This window comes from Macadamia integrifolia, chromosome 6 (genome assembly GCF_013358625.1).
Source record: "Macadamia integrifolia cultivar HAES 741 chromosome 6, SCU_Mint_v3, whole genome shotgun sequence".
NCBI lineage: Eukaryota > Viridiplantae > Streptophyta > Magnoliopsida > Proteales > Proteaceae > Macadamia > Macadamia integrifolia.
Window position 1 is genome coordinate 19025583 of NC_056562.1, and position 18990 is coordinate 19044572.

Consider the following 18990-nt stretch of genomic DNA (forward strand, 5'->3'; position numbering starts at 1 on the left):
GGGGGGGGGGGGAGAAGGATAATCGCATAAGCACATACTAGCCCGCAGGCTCTCTAACACTCCACTCAATTTATCTTTTCGATCTCTGCTCAATATTTGTTCATCAGTTACCTACAAATAGGAGAAAGTTCATCTCCAAAATAGAAACCAAGTATAAACCTACTCTAGTAACACTCAAATTAGGAAACAAGTAAACCGATTCTACTCCTGCTTTAAGTCTTACTTGAAATAGAACATTACAGAATGTTCCTAAATAACTAAAGTTTCCTAAAATCCTACGAGATTCCAAATCAAATATCTCTGACTAGATACTCAGATGGGTTTGGATCGTTCGACGGGTGTGCATCTACATCAAGGGTTACAACTAGGGATGAAATATGGTCGGGTTGGGCCGGGTTTCTTAAAACCCTAACCCAACCCTAGGTCCTCAAAATTCAACCCAGGCTCAACCCAACCCTGTCAGGTTCATGTTTAGGCCCAACCCTGCCGGGTTCATACCAACCTGACCCTAATTGACCCTATCAGGGCCGAGTTGGGTCGGGTTGGCCTGGGTTGGGTTGATCTTAGCTTCTACAATGGTTGGATTAACCTTGATTGACATGTTTATTCCATTCATATCTCACATATTAAAACATTATAGAAAAATAAAATATTTATTGGAGCCCTAATTTCAATTATAAATATGCAAGGTTAAATTTCGGGTCAGGTTGGGTCGGGTTGGGCTGGGTTGAGGCCTCAACCCTAACCCAACCCAACCCTGACCCTGACCTAGGGTTGGGATTTTTCAACCCTAACCCGCCCTCAGGGTCAAAAAACTTGGCCCAAACACTGTTCGGGCTCAGGGCGGGTTCGGGTTGTCAGGGCCAAACTTTCACCCCTAATTACAACACTTATCCTCACACCTCTCTCAACTTTCTTCCAAAAAAAAAAAACTCACTAAATATATAGCGAAATATATTTCCATAGATGGTAAAGACATCATATCCCTAACAGCTGTAGTGTGAATAAATTGTCAAGAAGTAGTAGAATGGCTCGAGCAAGGGAATGTGAAAGGGTGGCATCGGAAAATGTTTAATTTATTAAATGATGAAACTAAACTTATGAAACAGTTAGAATATGTAAATTTTGTTAAAAAGACTAGTAAGGAAGTGCCTATTGCTCATAGATGGGCAATAAGGGCAAGGCTATACAAGCTCTTGGCCTCGGTAACTAGTGATGTTGAAACTATGCTATTTTCTTAAATGATGTCTCCATAAAAATAAAATAAATAAATAAATAAATAAAAGAGAGGGAAAAACATATGTTCATCATCCAATGGTCAGAGTATAAAAGATAACAAACAATTATGGTATAGAAAAATAACATCTGCAAAAAACTATGGAAAGAACTAAGGATTTTATCATGTGTACAAAAGCCTATATAAAAACAATTGGTACAATTTACTTATAGAAATAATCAAAACGAAACTGTTTAAGACTTACGTATCCTCTTTGGAATGCCATCCATCCAATTTTCCAACCTCTTTCAGAGCTTTTTGCCACTTCTGCACAGTTTCCTCATCGAACCGCTTCTGGTGTTTCTCAAAGGCCTCAGCATAAACCCCGGTCTGGTTTCTGACATCCCTTGGTTCAATTTTATAGAAAATTGGAAAGACGATCTGTTTCATTGTTCTTCTGCATTCATACATCTCGAATAACTCATCGAGACACCATTTGCTTGCACCATAGTTCATCGAGAAGATGGGAATAGAGATTCTTGACTCCTGGATTGCAGTGATTAGCTCCGGACCAATCTCGTTTCCCTTTCGGAGTTCTTTGTCGTCCCTGAAAGTTCTAATTCCAGAATCAACCAAGCCATTAAAGAGATGATCAGCGAAATTGGTGCGAATGTCTTTACCACAAAAGCTCAAGAACACCTCATAACTCGAACCGCCGGAAGAGTCCGAAGATGAAGACGAGGAGGCGGCCTTAGATGATGATGCGACCAAACAGAACGACTTTGGAAGACGAAACCCTCTTTGAAGCCCTCTGTGTCTTCTAATATTCACTTTGGAATTGCGGAACCTCATTTGCTGCCACCCGATCAAATTGCTTGATCGCCGCCACCTTCCGAATGTGAACGGTGGTGATAGGTATCCTTCAATCTTCGACGACGACATTGCAGCCATATCAAGAACTTCTAATTAGAAAGGAATTGCAGAGCAGTTTTAGAATGACCTTCACACTCACTTATCCTCTTATTTATATTCAAGAAAACGTCATCAGCTGTGCCGTAGAGAGGCATCTGTGACTTTTTTATTTTTTTCAAAAAAAACAAAGTTTTCTGGATGTAACATAGCGAGAGAGAAAGAAATCACCTGCTCTTTTTTTTTTATTGGTGTTTGTTTCAAATGTCATCTAGACTTTTGGGGTTGAAATCGTCTGCAATTCCGATCTCGTACAATTCCGTGCAATACCACCTTTAAGCGGTGACACGTGTATTGATACCAATACAATGGTCTAGATTTGCTACAACTAATAAAACATTAAATCAGTGAAAAGACATTTAAATCAAATCTGGACCATTGCATTGGAATCAATACACGTGTCACCCCCTGAAGGTGGTATTGCACGAAATTGTACGAGATCGGAATTGCAGACGATTTTTTTCCAGACTTTTGTCTCTCCTACAAGTCTACTTTTTTAAAAGTTTTAGTTTGCCGCAAAAAATGAAAAATGGTCGAAATTTATCCAATGGATAACTGATCAAATATGATCCATATTTTTATATGGGAGAGAGATAGGTATATCGACGATATCAAGTATACTAACGAATAGCACCAATAGAAACACATGATGAAGTATCATTTAGGAAAGATATGGGGATCATTTCAGAAAAAAAGGAAGAGAGAGATAGACACAATGGGTGCTAGCATACTTGAAATCGGCGGCATACCTAACATTTTCCCTTTTTATATATTGGTGTTCAAACCTTTTTTATAATTATAATCTTGTATAGTCTGCAGCATACTTAGTAAGTTCAGGACGACAATAATACGGGAACGGATACGTATGGTAATTAAATGGACCATACAGTAATAATGCGTTTCAAAAAATCCAGTGCAATAAAACATGTACGACAATGATACGGTATGTGTTTAATACGGTTGCTCTGTAAAAATCTGAGAGCAAAAATCCGAAACTAAAAATGATTGTTTGAAACTAAATTCTAATCTACCATGTTTTTATGGACACTAAAATCCAATCTGATTTTTCAATTTGAAATCATTTCCCATTATTTTGAATTTTCACATTTAATATTAATTAAATTTAATCCTTAGAAAGGGTATGGTAGAAAGAACTAAGAGGAGAATCAAACCTAATCTCATCTCGTAACTCTTACATGTTCTCTTCTTCTTCTTGGTACGAAAAAAATGTTTAAGAAGATGGAGAATAAGTGTTTGCAATCGTTCATCCCAGAGATGCACTTGGATTCTCTTGAGATTTCTATGGGGGTACAATCTAAGACCGGTCACAGATCAATTTTAAGGCTCAAGAACCTCCTCCCTTCAACTCTTTTGATTTCTCAGATGCAATATTGCAAGAATAGAGGGAGGAGAACACCCGTGTCATTTCCCTCTTTCTAATTCTTCACATTGTCCGGCAGCAACTATGTTTGTAAATAATTGTCACTCCAATTCAAATAGCGATTGTAGGCTAAATTTTCTATAAAGGTTTTCATTTCAACCCCTTTTGGAGAATCCCACCCTTGGCCATTTTTGTCCATGTGAGTCATCTCTTTTGAATCTTTCTTGCTTCTCGTTAAAAATTATTTATAGATGCAATCGCCTCGATTGGATTTTCAACTATCAATAGGAAGAGAAACGGAGAAGAGGAAGGGTTGATTGGGTTTTCAACAATCGATGAGAAGAGAAATGGAGAAGAGACTGAGAGCAAGGGATATTGATGTTTTACCTATCACCCTCCGTCACTGGCTGCCGAGAACGGAGATGGAGGAGAAGGGGTCACTGGGGCAAGTGTTCCTCATTTTTTTGGTTTACTTAGATGAGGGAAGAAGAAGGGTTATAGTTTCGATCGATTAGGATTCCTGATAGAAGACAAGGGTCGGGAATCGGGAATCGGGATTTGGCCCATTTGGGTTAATCTAAATTTTTTTTTTAACCCAAAAGTTTTATTGAGTATGTAACATATTATACGAGTATTATTCGTGTATAATACGGATATCTTTAAAATCTGCTTATTAAACAGTTTTTTTGGATTGATACGCCAAACTATGAACTTTTGAATTAAACGATCGAATGCGCGTACTATACGCGTATAATACTCGTATTTTACTAATTGTGGTTTCTAATAAGCTTCAACCAAAAAAAAAAAAAACTTGGTCCATTATTGATACTCAATTCAAGATCGGTTAGGTATCAGTATCTGTCTCAGCGAGCTTGATAACGATACTTAGAACCCCAGTAAAAAGTCTCTACCAATATTAGTACCATTTGACAAGTCAAGCATTGAAGAAATTTGGTATAAATATTCTTTCATTTTGACCACTAAAATAATATTTTTTTTATTTTTAAAATTACAGCAAAGTGAAATTTGTGACTAAGATCTAACATAACTTAAAATAGTATTCTTGTAAATTTCTATACCTTTACATTACCAAAAGGAAATTTCTAGAACTTTAGACTCTTTTTCAATATATTTCAAGAACTTGTTTTGGATTGAAATTAAACGTTAACGAGATAGTTGTCGGGTTGCCTTTTATCACGTGAAGCTTCCCATGTTTGCTATGATGGCAAATCAAGACAGACTTCACTTATCATAAATAGTGGTCAATTCATTACAGTAATTAAAAATAAAAATAATCTATTATCTGATGAATAAGATATATTATCTCGTGACATTAATTTTAAAATAGCACTCATTAAACGACCTTGAGCTAAACCAAATGATTGCTCATATTATTTGTTTCCACTCAAGGACCAATTGAAAGCTTTACCAAAGAAGAAAAAAGATCTAGTTGAAAGGGTGAAAAGATTTCCATGAGTCATGTGCAATGTGAAAGGTTGAAATTAGTTCTTACTTTCATCACATGCAATGTGAAAGGTTGAAACGATTCTCCTACAACTTTTCCAGTGACATTTCATTTTTTTATGAGGAAAAAAGTTTTCTGAATGGAGAGAGGGCGTGAAAGAAATCACTTGCCCTATTTTAATTGGAGTTTGGTTTCAAATGTCATCTAGACTTTATGATGAATAAGACATATTATCAAGTATTCATCCAAAAAAAAAAAAAAGATATATTATCTAGTGACATTAGTTTTAAAATAGCACTAATTAAAAGAAGTCTTAATTTATAATTTATCTTGCATCACTAATGTTGCAACTTGAAATATTATATTGATATCATCAAAGTAATATGAAGATTTTTATGTCTTTGTTGAAAGAGACAAACAATAAAATTCAGAAGTTACAATTAAAATGATCTTGAGCTAAACTAGATGATTGCTCATCTTCCTTGTTTCCACTCAAGGACCAATTGAAAGCTTTACCAAAGAAAAAAAATATATGTATCCAGTTGAAGCTAAGTGTTTTAATTGGTTCAATTTGGTGCATGATTTTTTAGGTAAAATCAAAATTGAATCATTTAATAAATGGTTTCATATATTAAAACCAAAACCATCTATCAACGGTTTCAGTTTAATGGTTTTAAATGGTTTTCTTATGTTTTCTAATTTTTTATCCAAACAATTTCTTTACCTTCAAAATTTTTAGCAAAAAATGAATGTAATTGTAACATTGAATTGAATTGTTTATTGTCATATGCTTTTTTGTAATAGTTGTTTAATGTAAACTAAATATTTGTATTTAAATGTATTAGCAAACTTGCATGTGTATACTTACACATTAGAATTATAACCAATACAAGGACATTCAAGAATAAAACATCTTGGAAACCATTACTATGATATTTTGAGGGGGAGCATTAATGTTCATCATTGTTACTTTCCAATTAATCTTAGTATCATAGAGAAAAATTTCAGCCCTCACTATGTCTGCTTTCTTTATCAAGTTAATCAATCCATTTTTATGTTGATATTGAATCCAAAAAAAAAAAGTTATGTTTTCTAGAAAGGCAAAGCACCCTGGATTTGCACATCGGCATCTCTTAATTTGTAAAATTGCAGCCTTGTTTTCAAATATTATTGACCCAGTGTTGAAGTGTAGATTAGTTTTATTCTTTGTTTGCTTTTTATTCTTAATATCATGATGTAGATACTCGAACCTCTGTAGTTTTCCCTCTTGTGATCCCATATATACCAATTTTATTTGATTTAGGCAAGTTAATTTTTTTTCCCATAATATCATGTCATGATTCTGAATAATTTCTACAAAAAAAAAAAAAAAAATAATTGTAGATAATCAAACCTTAGTAGTTTTTCTTCTTGTGAATCCATATTTTACCATTTTTATTTGATTTCCATAGGCAAGAAAGTTTCCTTTGATTATTACCATCCTGATTTACCCAAACTCAATTGCGAATCCATATTTTACCATTTTTAGTTGATTTTCAAAGGCAAGAATGTTTGAAAAATTCAGCTTACTTCCAAATTCCAAAGATCATTCGTAAACTTTTTGCAGTGATAATTGTTGATTGTAAGCCAATTGTTGTTAAAAAATTATGGGATAAAATTTTTGAAGCAATGTCAGAAAACATAAAGAGAACAATTAGCACAACTGAATACCACATATTACCCAATAAACTTTATTCCTCTAGTTATTTTCTACCTTATTTTTTTTGTGTTCCATACTTTAGTCTAGATTAGTTGGATTATGTTGAGGTTGTGTTTGGTAACGTTTCTGTTCCAGAAACGACATTTCATATCAAAACCAGAATTTTCCGTTTTTGTGTTAAAATTTTGTTTTTTTCCTAATAAATGGTGTTTGGTAAACCTGTTACATAAATGATTTCAGAACGAAAAAACAACAACTTAGACATTTAGCAGAACTTATTCTAATAAAGACATCTTAGTCTAAGTTCATGTATCTTTTCACCAAAAAAAAAAAAAAAAAAAGGTTCATGTATATGTAGTTTATAAGGCAAGAATGAAAAAGATACCATCTTTGGTTTAATATAGGTGTATATTGGGTAAAGATCTCGATCACACAAGTGGAAGTGAAATATGCAAACAACAGAATAATAAACTATAAGTTAACTAATCATTCATTCCTTCTCCCATGCATTCGAGTTACTCATGTCATGTTCTCACTTAAATCATTCTTCAAGCTGAGATTCACAATTGTTCCTCCAATTTTTTCTTTCCTCCAATCCTTGATTATTAGAAGAATAAAAACAGAGTGAATCCCTCTAATCTATGCAAAGGTTTTATAGAGGATCAGAACTGTTAAAAGAAAAAAAGCAAATATAAGTTCAAATCAATGCCATCTTATATCGTTGAATCTCAATACAAATGAACAGAGTAAATAAAAAATTTCTCATTTCCTGGTCAACTCTTTGAACATTGAATCATTACAAGGTTCAAAATCCCATCTTCATCTATTAATCTGATAAACCACTAATCCTCTCTTGCCAATAGGAAAAGTGTAAAAAGCATCAATAAAAATGATGGATTCAACAGAGTGAGGAAATTTAGAAGAGAAATCTCTCTTTCTCTCTCAATTGCGGAATTCAGATTTTAACTCTCACTGCTTTGAAACCCAATTAGAAATCACATATTTTATGAAGAGCGACTTCATTGTAGATTAGACTCAAAAAACAAGAAATTCCTCATGAATCCAAATTAGTGGCATCTCATAACACAGAACATAACAATCAATCTAAAAGAAAAACCTTCAAACTACAAATCCAGTAAAGCAAATTGGACAAAATCAGAAGAGGAAATAAAAGAAAAAACAGAAACCCAAATCATAGAACCATTAAAAAAAAAAAAATATACAATACATCATCAAATGGGTATCATTACCTATAAGCTTTTTTCTTAGAGAGAGAGAGAGAGAGAGAGAGAGAGAGAGAAACAAAATTAATAAGACTTAATAATTAATAATTACCTCCCCTTTCTACTCCACGTTTTCTTTCACTTTTTAAAAGCGATGAAAGAGGATTGAGAGAAAACTTTTTTATTTCCTTAGCAATTGATGGAAAGAAACATTACTACCATAAGGGAGGATAGATATTTTGAAGGAGGAGAAAGAGAAATTTTAGGAGCTGAGAGAGAGACTTGCTATAATGTGTTATAGAGATAATACAAAATTTGAAAGGAGATAAATAAAGAGAAATAATGGCATAATTAGTGAGGAATTTCATGTTGGAAAAACTATTATACTCGAAGAAAGAGGATTGATGAAAAAACTCTCTCTCTCCATATTTACCTTTGAAGGCACGCCTACTGTGGATTATTATGAGTCTATTTTTTTTTTTTCATCTTTTTTAATACTTAACAATAATAATTATAATTAATGATTACTCAACCCTTTCTCCTCCACGTTTAGAGAGAGAGACAGAGAGAGAGAATTATAAAGGGTTTATAATTATTATTATTATTTTTCATCTTCCATTTTGAGGGGTGAGAGGATGAGTGGGATTTTTTAAAAATAATTATAGAGATTTAAATATGGAGAGAGAGAGAGAGAGAGAGAGAGAGAGAGAGAGAGATGAGAGAGAGAGTAATGGCAAGAATTACTTCGCCCTTTCTCCTCCATGTTTAGATAGAGAGAGAGAGAGAGAGAGAGAGAGATAATTATTATTTTTTTCATCTTCCATTTTGAGGGGTTTTTTGGGATTTTTTTGGGTATTTTGTGGTCATTTGGAATTTTTTTTTTGGTAGATGTTAATGATTTTTTTGTCTTTTTGAAAAATCCTATAAGAGATTTAAATATGGAGGGAGAGATTTTAGGAGCTTTTTTTTGGGGGGGTATATCTCTCTCCATAGATTTAATTATCTAATTATCTATCTCTCCCCCTTGTGCTCCACTTTTTTTATATCCCTCCTTTGTTATTTTATTATTAAATAATTATAGAGATTTAAATATGGAGAGAGAGAGAGAGAGAGAGAGAGAGAGAGAAAGAGAGAGAGAGAGAGAGAGAGAGAGAGAGAGAGAGAGAGAGAGAGAGAGAAGGAGTAACAGCAAGAATTACTTCCCCCTTTCTCCTCCACATTTATAATTATTATTTTTTTCATCTTCCATTTTGAGTGTTTTTTGGTATTTGAAATTTTTTTTTTGATAGATGTCAATGATTTTTTTGTCTTTTTGAAAAATTATACCAAAGACAGGGAGTACGTACTTTTTAATAGTAGTATGATATATATGGGAAAAGGCTAGATACACCACCGGTGTACTCCAAGCTAGCACCCTTTGTGTCTATCTCTCTCTTCCACCCTTTGAAATGACTCCATGCCCCTCCTATATGATGCTCATTCCCATGCTCCCATTGGTACCGCCCAATAGTTTACTAAACACGGGTAGTGTGCCTCTCTCTATATATAATATAATATAGGGAGGTAATTATTTGCTTAAGAGCATAGCCTACATCAATGCTCCTTGCGTATATCTCTCTCCTCCCCCAAACAAGGGGTAACAATATCTTTTCACATGGGGGGGAGAACATATAAGAACATTGCTTGCTTGTGTGGGCCCAACACTCAGACACAAGAGCATGTAAATTTACTGTCATAACATCTTGTCAAAGAAAAAATTTCATTTATGTTGATGTTCTTACTTGCACTTTCATTGGCCCTTGTGCCAGTGCAAGGACCACACGGCTAATCTGTGTGCATATATACACATAAACACATGTAAAACTATTTATGATATTTGTATATGTTTAAATGTATGTGTTGGGTTTGTTGGCTTTTATCTTGATCTGTTGATGAATTTGTTCAATAATCTAGATAGGTTGATGGAGTTGGTAGAGAATCTGTAATGGGTGGTTGGACCAAATTAGGTTCAAACCCTTGTGAAGTTATTGTCATATGAGTTGGCATTTACTACATCTACTTATTTGACTTTCCCTAAAAAGATAGAGTCAGTGGGTTTTCTCTACCACAAGAGAAAAAAGAGAGTAAGTGGAAGAGATTAGAGTCTTCTCAAGAGTTGTATCTTCTTAGAGAGTGGAAGAGTGAGTATTCCAATATGGGTGAAATGGTATCAGAGCAGATGATTGATGACTAAGAATGAGGTCGATCGTTTGGGAAGATAGTGAGTATATGGCGGTGTTGTGACAAGTGGAGGAGATTTCATGAAAAAAAAATTGGAGGGAATTACCATAGATCACCATGACAAGGTTGTATGTTATAGCATAGGAAAGGTACAATGGACACTCCTACAACATGTTTGTATCAAGATTGTGTGTTGTAGGATAGAAAAGGTATTGTGGTGCATTCCTACACCATGATTCGAGGGATGTGAATACTTCCTCAGTATGAAGATAGTGGTCGAGGGACTAGAGAGACATTGTTTGTCTATTTAAGGTACTAGCACTAAAAATATGTATGGTGAAGAATGAGATCAGATTGATATGTGCATTTGACCATTTGAGGTACTAGCATTAGGGATGTGTTGGATGAAAAATGTGCGAAAATAATGATGAGTGTTGATCATTCAAGGGACTAACTAACACTAGTGGTGTGTTAGGGAAGAATGAGATCAGTGGGTGATTCCATCAAGTCTCGCGGTGGCTTCGATAAAAGTCAACATGGAGATTGTTGAGTTTGTTGACTTTTATCAAGATCTATCGATAGTTGGTTCAGTGGTCTGAATAGATTGAACGAGTTGGTGAAGAGTTTGTAAAGGGTGGTTGGACCAAATTAAGTCCAATCCCATGTAAAGTCATGTGCTATATAAGTTGGCATCCAATAATCATTCTTAATGGATTTTTCCTAAAGGGAGAGAGTTATTAGGTTTTCCTTACAATAAGAAAAGAAAGAGAATGAGTGAAAGAGGTTGGAGTCCTCCCAAGAATTGTGTTTTCCAAGTAAGTGGAAGAGTGAGTATTCCAATGTAGGTGAAGTCTTCAAGTGTTGTATCTTACCAAGAGAATGATTCTTCTAAGTGAGTGGAGAAGGTTGATGTCTTTCTTCCAAGAGAATAAAGGAGGAGATAGAATTAGTGAGTTTTCTCAACAAATAAGAGAGAAAACAAGATTGAACCTTTAAAAAACAGAAATGTCTACCATAAGGAATAGTGTTCATCCAAGTGCGTTAATCCAAGATGTGAGGATTCTTGTGAGAGTCTCAAGAAGTACAAAAGAATTAGCAAGGAACTAAGATATGAATATGTTGAGTGAATAGGAGATGAGATAGAAAAGGGTGTACATGAGGGGCTTAGCTTTGGGTGTCAAATGCCAAGGGTTGCATTTCTTCTTTTCTCTTGATTCTTAGTGGCTCCATGGATGTAGGTGGTTTTACCCAAACACTTAAATCTCTTGCCTCTTATGTATGTGCTTGTTTTATTTTTTATTATTGTTGATCTTGTAAATACCAATTTTTTTGTGTTTTGTTCACCATGAAAGTAGAACTTTACTTCCACACACCACCACCAATATGCAAGGTAAATGGAATGAATAAGTATCATCATTTGTCTTTATATACCCAGTTGATTTAATAAATTAATTAAACACATACATATTTAGGTAAGAAATTATATTTTTCTATTTTTATGTAAAAATAACGAAAATGATAAAAACAAAGCCAATACTAGCAAGACCCAGATATCCACGCATTCAAATCTGAATCTGAATCTGAATCTGCCGCCGTGCACAACTTTTCAAAAATAAAGTGGTGGATTCCAGCATAAATTTCTGACAGATTTTCTGAAGCATAGAAAATCTAAGAGGAACACACCCGACTGTCCCTCATTCTCAATATTTTGTGGAATGTTTGGATAGATTTTTTGGATCAAGCATTCAGACTCCAGTACATCTTCAGGGAGTATTGTTAGAAACTTCTCCGCCCTGACGACTCTTTCCTCTCCAGAATCCCTCAACAGGTTATAAGACCGATTGTGGTTCGATGGCTTCCACCTACATATCCAATAGTCAAAATTAACGTTGATGGGGCCTCGTAAGGAAAACCTGGGCTCGCTGGGGTTGGAGGCGTAGTTCGAGACCACAATGGCACATTTATTATTGGTTTCTCGATTGGAACTGGGTTAATTCACGCATGTGTTGCTGAAGCCCTTGCCGTGTATCATGCTTTAAAATTGGCATTGGCCACAGGATTCCTCACTGTTCAGATTGAAGGAAACAATCTTACCATTATCAATATACTCAAGAGGATTTTTCAATCCATCCCTTGGCGAATTCAATTCATCATTGACGACTGCTGGGCTCTTGCTGCACGATTCACTCATACACTCCGTGAGGGCAACTCAGTCACTAACCTTTTAGCCAACTGTGGTGCGACTTCTAAAAATTGTACTGTTTGGAATTCGACCCTTGCTTTTCTTTCTTCAGCCTTATTTTATGATAGTTGTAATGCTTCCTTTTCTCGTTGTATTTGTTAAGTTTTTATATATCAAAAAAAAAAAAAAAAAAATCTACAAAGTGGGTTTTGGGACCTATGGAGGTGGAAAAAACACTCTCCAACTTTTTTTTTTTTTTGTTAGAATAGACCAATTTTCATGTAGTGTGGAAAAAATTATGTAAGAAAAATCCCTTGAGAATTGGGTTCATTACATGCTAGTTGAAGTATTTAATCAATGATTCTCGAGGTCAACACGTGGTCAACAGAGAGAGAGAGAGAATTGATTTCCAATAAAAAATTTAAAAAATTTTACTATATATATAGGCAAAATGGTCGTGGTACGTGCAGAAAAATAGGAATGCAGAACGTTCGGAGCTCGGTGAATGTTCACGTAAGTGATATGATTGACACGTGTTAAATATGTTAATCCTGCTAACAGAGTTGTAAGCGGTTACAACTCTGTTTAATATTATTAATATTTAAATACATAAATAATAAAAATCCCAATATAAGTGGACTCCTCCTTTCATTCCGCTTAGAAATCTCGATCCTCTCTTTCTCTCTCTCCTTGCTTCTTCTTCAAGGTTGTTCCTTCTTTCTTCTTCCTTTTTCACCACTCTCCAGTCTAGTTGAAGTTTTGTTTACCAATCTCTCATATGTTCAGTGCCTGAAAATAGTTATGTTGATTTTTTTCTTATCTCATTCTATTTTGAGAGAGAGATAAAGAGATGATGATGATGGCGGTTGTAGAAAGAATGAACAACGTTGAAGAAAAAGCAAGAAGAGAGAGAGAGAGAGAGAGAGAGAGAGAGAGAATTGAGATTTCCCAACAAAATCGAAGGAGTCCACTTATATTGGGTTTTTATTATTTATTTATATAAAAAAATATTAGACACGTTAAGTAACCACATCCGTCATCTCTCCACCCTAAAAACTAGGAATCAGTTACAATATAAAAAACTAATAGATGGTTTATATTAATCTAAACTTAAATGGACGGTTAATATTAAAAGGAAGTGAAAATAAGATTGCAATACGTACGTCCTGCTACCACTCACCCATATATATATGTTTCAAGAATTTTTTACAAATTGAATGATTTTTGTCCATCTCCATCATTTTAAAGAAGAAGAAGAAGAACTAGAAGAACCGGCTGACTAAACCATATCTTTGTAATGTGAAATTAAGAAAGAAAGGAGAGACCCATTACTGTGTATCTTCTTCAATATCATCCAGTACCTCTTCATCCTCGGCGATTGTCTCCAACGTCGGACAGTTCGAGGATTTCTGTGGAGATGAAAGGAGCTGGTGCAACCTCCATCCATGTCATTGGCCACAACCTGGACTCTACTGCCATTTCTATGAGATGAAAGGTTGTTCCACTCCTGAGACTGGTTCCTTCCCCTGTCTCCTCTAAGGAGAGAATGGGAATTGAGAGATAGGTTTGCTGCTGAAACTTTGGAATGTCTCAGATTTCAGGACCCGACGAGAGGTAGATGGCATGAGAGAGAGACGAGCTTCTTATAGAGAGAGAAAGAGTGTCAATGGAAGCAAATATAAATATATTCTCAAGAGGCCCAAGAGGCCAAGACCAATAGATTGTGTCAGCAAAATATATGTGACAACATGAAAAACGGCTTTTCTCAATAGATTGGGAATTGGGAAGTCAATAATTTGAGTGTGGGCCCTGACATGCTTGGCCCAAATTAATGGTAAGAATTTGTTTTTAAAGGGAAGAGACAGAAAGGCAACTACATCTGTATTCAAAGTTATTTTTTGCTTATAATGTAAATCGAGTTCTAATATTTCGATGAGACGAAAGGTTGCTTATTCGGCTTTTCTTCAATTAATTACCTGTTCAATTAGTGATTCTAAGCTCATTCTGGACATGCATCTTAATACATGGACACGTATCACTAATTGAATGTCTATTTAATTAGAGAGGATCTTTTTCCTACTTCATCTATGAAAGACAAAGACTGCTACAATTCTATGAGACCAAAAAAAAAAAGGAATTACCTTTTTTTTATTTTCAAATTCCAAGTATAAACATAAGAAGGAACATTTTAACAAAGGTCATTTTCATGAGATAAAAGGTTGCTTCATCTATGAGAGACATAAATGCCACTACCATTTCTATGAAAAAAAAAATCAAATTTTAAGTGTAAACATAATAGGGGACATGCTAAAATGATCTCTCAATTGAACCATACCTTTTGAGTTCCCCCCTTCCTTCTCGCGCTCTGTCAATAAATGCTATATTATGACAAAATGTGTATGTCGTAAGATGTGGTAAGCATCCAAATATGAAGGCTAAGTCTTACAATCTTACTTTTCTCTATGAAGAAGCACGAGCATGATTTATGTTTTGTGAAAATAAATATATTACATATAAGATAGGAAAAATTCTCCACAATGCCAGTGCAGTTTTAATTTTACATATTTTTTTTCATTAATTTTTCATACATACTCTAAATTTGTATGTCCTATATGAATGATACTTTTTTAGGACAACCATTGGTGTGACATATAGATTCCTCCCCACACTGACAATGTGGGAACCCTATCCCGTATAAATAACAAATGCTTCAAGGGAAAATATCAAAGAAGGAAATAAAATACACACAAAAATTGAGAAATCCTAAAGGAAAATTATTAGATCAGATTGGGGACCAAACAATCCATGTGCTCAATCTCATCTGATTTTATGCAAAGTAAATAAGGATAAACAATAATTGTCTAGTAACGTGGCTCTTACACTAGTGCATGGAACAATGAGAGCACGCGTAGGAGCATTAATATGGATGGAATTTTTATCTTACAGGGGATGATTATTTGATTATTTTGCACGCTCCTATGTATGGATGCAGGAGCCATGCGACCAAGCGCAACGTTCTTTTTCCCACTAAATAAATTAGTAGGGAAGGGATTCATTGGTTGGTGGACCATGGGGAATTGAGGGCAAGGGGAGAGAGAAAACAAAAAAGAAATGATAATATTTACCCTTTGTCAAATAAGGGGAGAAATATTCCATTTTTGTAGTATGGTGCTCTAATCCAAGATGTCCTTTTTTTTTTTTTTTCTTTTCTTTTATATCTATCTTCCTGACCACCATGGCCAATGGCCAGCCAGCCTATTGCTAGTAGGGTCAAGGACCACTTACTCTTCACACAAATATGATTTTTGTATTTTTTTTCTTGGGTTAAGGATTTTTCTTTGCACTTGGTATGTCTTCACCCAAGAAAAGATTCTCCTCAAATTCAAAATTTCTCTTAGGAATTATGAAATTTTCTTTTGCTCCCCCAAAATTTTTTTTTACCAAAAACATAAGAAAATATGAAAACATAATAAGACAAAAATGAATGATTACACAATTATTTCCTATGTAAAATTCAAAATTTTTTGAATTTTTTTCTTTTCTTTTCTTTTCTTCTCTTGGTAACCAAACATACATACACTTTTTATTTGTTCACCATTTCTTCTCTTCTCTTTTCTTTTCTTTTATTTTCTTCTCTTGGCTACCAAACATAGCCTAAGAGTATGCTCTTCAAGGCAAAATTACTATCACTAGGCTAAAATAATGTTCATGAAACAACGGTGTCAATTATCTTGTTGGTGGACCGCAAAACTTCTCCCCATATAGCATCAATAATAAAACCAATTTAATAAAAAAAACACCAGCCACAAACCGGTTGGTTCGCTGGTTCAAACTGTTGATCAGATATGATTGTTTGGCAATCAGAAGTTGTATTTAAGGTGAAGTGCCATATCGAACAAATCAAAATCAAGAAATAAAGAACAAATCAATGCTTAATGCTTAATACCGTTGGACATCCCACTCAATTTCTTGAAATATGGTAGTAGAAGATTACTAGTTAGTGATAACTCTGGCCTAGTGACCCTTTGCTGGCCCTCATAGGTTTCCTGTTTGGCCCTAATGGATCAATATTGGCCCTAGTGTAGGTTTTACAATCAGAAAGAAAAAAAAAGAAAGGAAGAGAAAAGTCTTGATGTTGTGAATTGTGATAGAGAATTGCTTTGGATGACTGCAAGAAACACATTATATATCTTTCTATGGTGCGAATGATGAACTCATGGTGACAGCAAAATGTTGGCAGTGCGGCTGGTAACCATGGTTTCAAGTATCGATATTGTATCGATTGTATCATATTAGTATTGGTTTTAGTTGATATTGACACTTGACTGAGTCAATCGGTTATTTATATTGTTTCAAGGTAAAACAGTAAAAAAAAATAATATAGACAAAAGTGATCGATATATACTGATCCTTACCGATATTGATCAGTATCAATACTGATACCGATAAAATCCTTGTTGGTAACTGTTGAAGTGAACTTCAATGAATTAAAGGGGTTGTCACCATGAGAGTAGAAACATAATGTCGTGAAGCATGCATGGTTACCCCCCCCCTTCTCTCTCTCTCTCTCTCTCTCTCCCTCTCTCTCTCCTACTAATACAAACATATTTTGTTCAGGGCTTTTGAATTGCAAGGCTTATGAAATATGATCCCCAAACGAATTTGCCATTGGTTGATAAGCTTATATAAAGCTTTGCATATTGTTCTAATAATTTTATGGGAGAGGGTTCTCTGAGCAAGCTAGATACTCAACACCCTTTACATTGATTATTTATGACCAATAAAACACTATCTTATTGGCAAATATACATACCAGCGTATGGGCCAATGGCCATGTACAGGAGCATCTTCAACGTAGGGTAGCACATATTTTTCGTAGCTGCTGTGTTTAGGCATAGACACATGCAAGTGTGTAGCGTTTTTTCTTCCATATTTTTATTAATATTTTTCTTTCCTTACAAAAATTATTTGGTAATCCATCTGAGGAGATGCAGTGTATGCCTCAAGCTGAAAGAGCCTTTTCCCTAATTGATTTAATGATTGAGAGCGCATTGGGGGATAATTCAATATAGGATAGTTGATATAGTATAGATGAAGCCAAAAATTATAATGTTTTTCTATGAATAGGCTAGTACCAGTTGTTGTGAGGGGTTGAATTAGTGGTTGGATGTTGATTAGTAGGCTGGATTAGACGAAAATCGGTTCAGGAGTGATCCGTTAATGGGAATTTAGGTCTTTGATTAACCGGCTTAAAGTATAAAGACTAGTGGACTTCTTTACAATTGGTTCCTATTATGGGAGGGTTTCACTTGTACTCTATTTTAGGATTAGTCCCTACTCCCCATCTATATAAAAGAAGCAACACCCATTAGTTTTTAACAATTGACAATTTAGCTTGTGGAATGTTCTCCAATACGATACGAATCCAGGTTTGTATAATTAGATTAATGATTGTATTGTTGTCTTTGTTCATTAATCCGTTTTATCGATCCTATGAAATGTTCTATCAAAAACTTCCTATAAAATTGTTAATCCATAGGGTAATCTATTTATGTTATTGTTGGATTGGAGAGATGATCAGCCTTCCACTTGCTCTAAATTGCCACGAAAATGACAATTTTCCCTCAGAACTTTGACATGAAAACTTTTTGTGTATGTTTTTCTATACATCTTTTTATCTTGTTATAGCCCTACAATTAATTAATTTTGTTATTAACTTTCACAAATTTGAACAGCATTTCCATGATGATATATACATAAATGCAACATAGAGGGGTTAGAGAAAGGCTATAAGTACTTGCTAGGGGGAACTACCTAGTAATTGTAAAATATGAATGCTCTTCTGATTATGAAGAGGACATTCTAGCCCTCAAGCTAAGGTGTGGTGAATTATAAGTTCAAGTTAGCGCGTTTATTCTAGTTGATATTCTATTTAAATCATTTGAATGGCACCATTTCCCTCTCCTTCTTGGAATGAAAGTAGAGGTGCAACTCGGCCGGACTAGGCCGGCTTTTTACTTCTCCAACCAACCCGAGGTCTCCTTAAGGCTCAGCCCAGCATGAGGTCTGGTTGAGATATCTCAGCTCAACTTATCTCACCCCAGCCCAGCCCAGCTCAACTCGGAACTGATTGACTATGATAGGGCCGGTTTGACTGACTGACCTTGATAGTCAGGATCATTATTTTCCTCCCAAATTTTAGAGCTAGACAGGCAGGCTGTTTGATTCTGATTAATCCTGATTCCATGTGTACAAAGGATGTGAATTTGTAACTGTAATCGTTTATCGAAATTGAATCGATCCGTTTACACCGAAACCTCAAAACCATTTAGTAAATGGTGCAGTTATGGTTTCAAGTTTCAGGCCGATTAGCTGAATGGGTAGGGTCGGTTTTTACCGCGGAACCCGTTGGTTTCAAACCGAATTGAAACCGTTTAAAACTGTTTAAATCGTTTAAACCGATCCAATTAATTCGTATAACAATTAAATAAAGAAGGGGCAGTAATCCGTATAACAATTAACAATTAAATTAAGTGTCCATCCTGCTTTGGTATGATTTATTACAATCCAATTCAAGTTTAGGTTTTAGATCATGAACTTGTAATCCATATATATTACTATGTTATTATGTTATC

At 34.8% G+C, this 18990-nt stretch overlaps 1 protein-coding gene across 5 annotated transcripts in view; it reads right to left on the minus strand.

The window, feature by feature from the left end:
* The window catches only part of LOC122081419 (disease resistance protein RPV1-like), a 38668-nt gene extending 36461 nt beyond the window's left edge, over positions 1-2207 (minus strand). For 4 of the 5 annotated variants that reach the window (XM_042648548.1, XM_042648542.1, XM_042648544.1 and 1 more), the window contains exon 1: positions 1482-2207. In XM_042648548.1, the coding sequence (XP_042504482.1) occupies positions 1482-2167 (686 nt within the window). In that variant the 5' untranslated portion in view covers positions 2168-2207. The remainder of the gene's footprint in view (positions 1-1481) is intronic. The other variant, XM_042648553.1, reaches the window with a different exon arrangement.
* Between the last annotated feature and the right edge of the window lie 16783 nt (positions 2208-18990).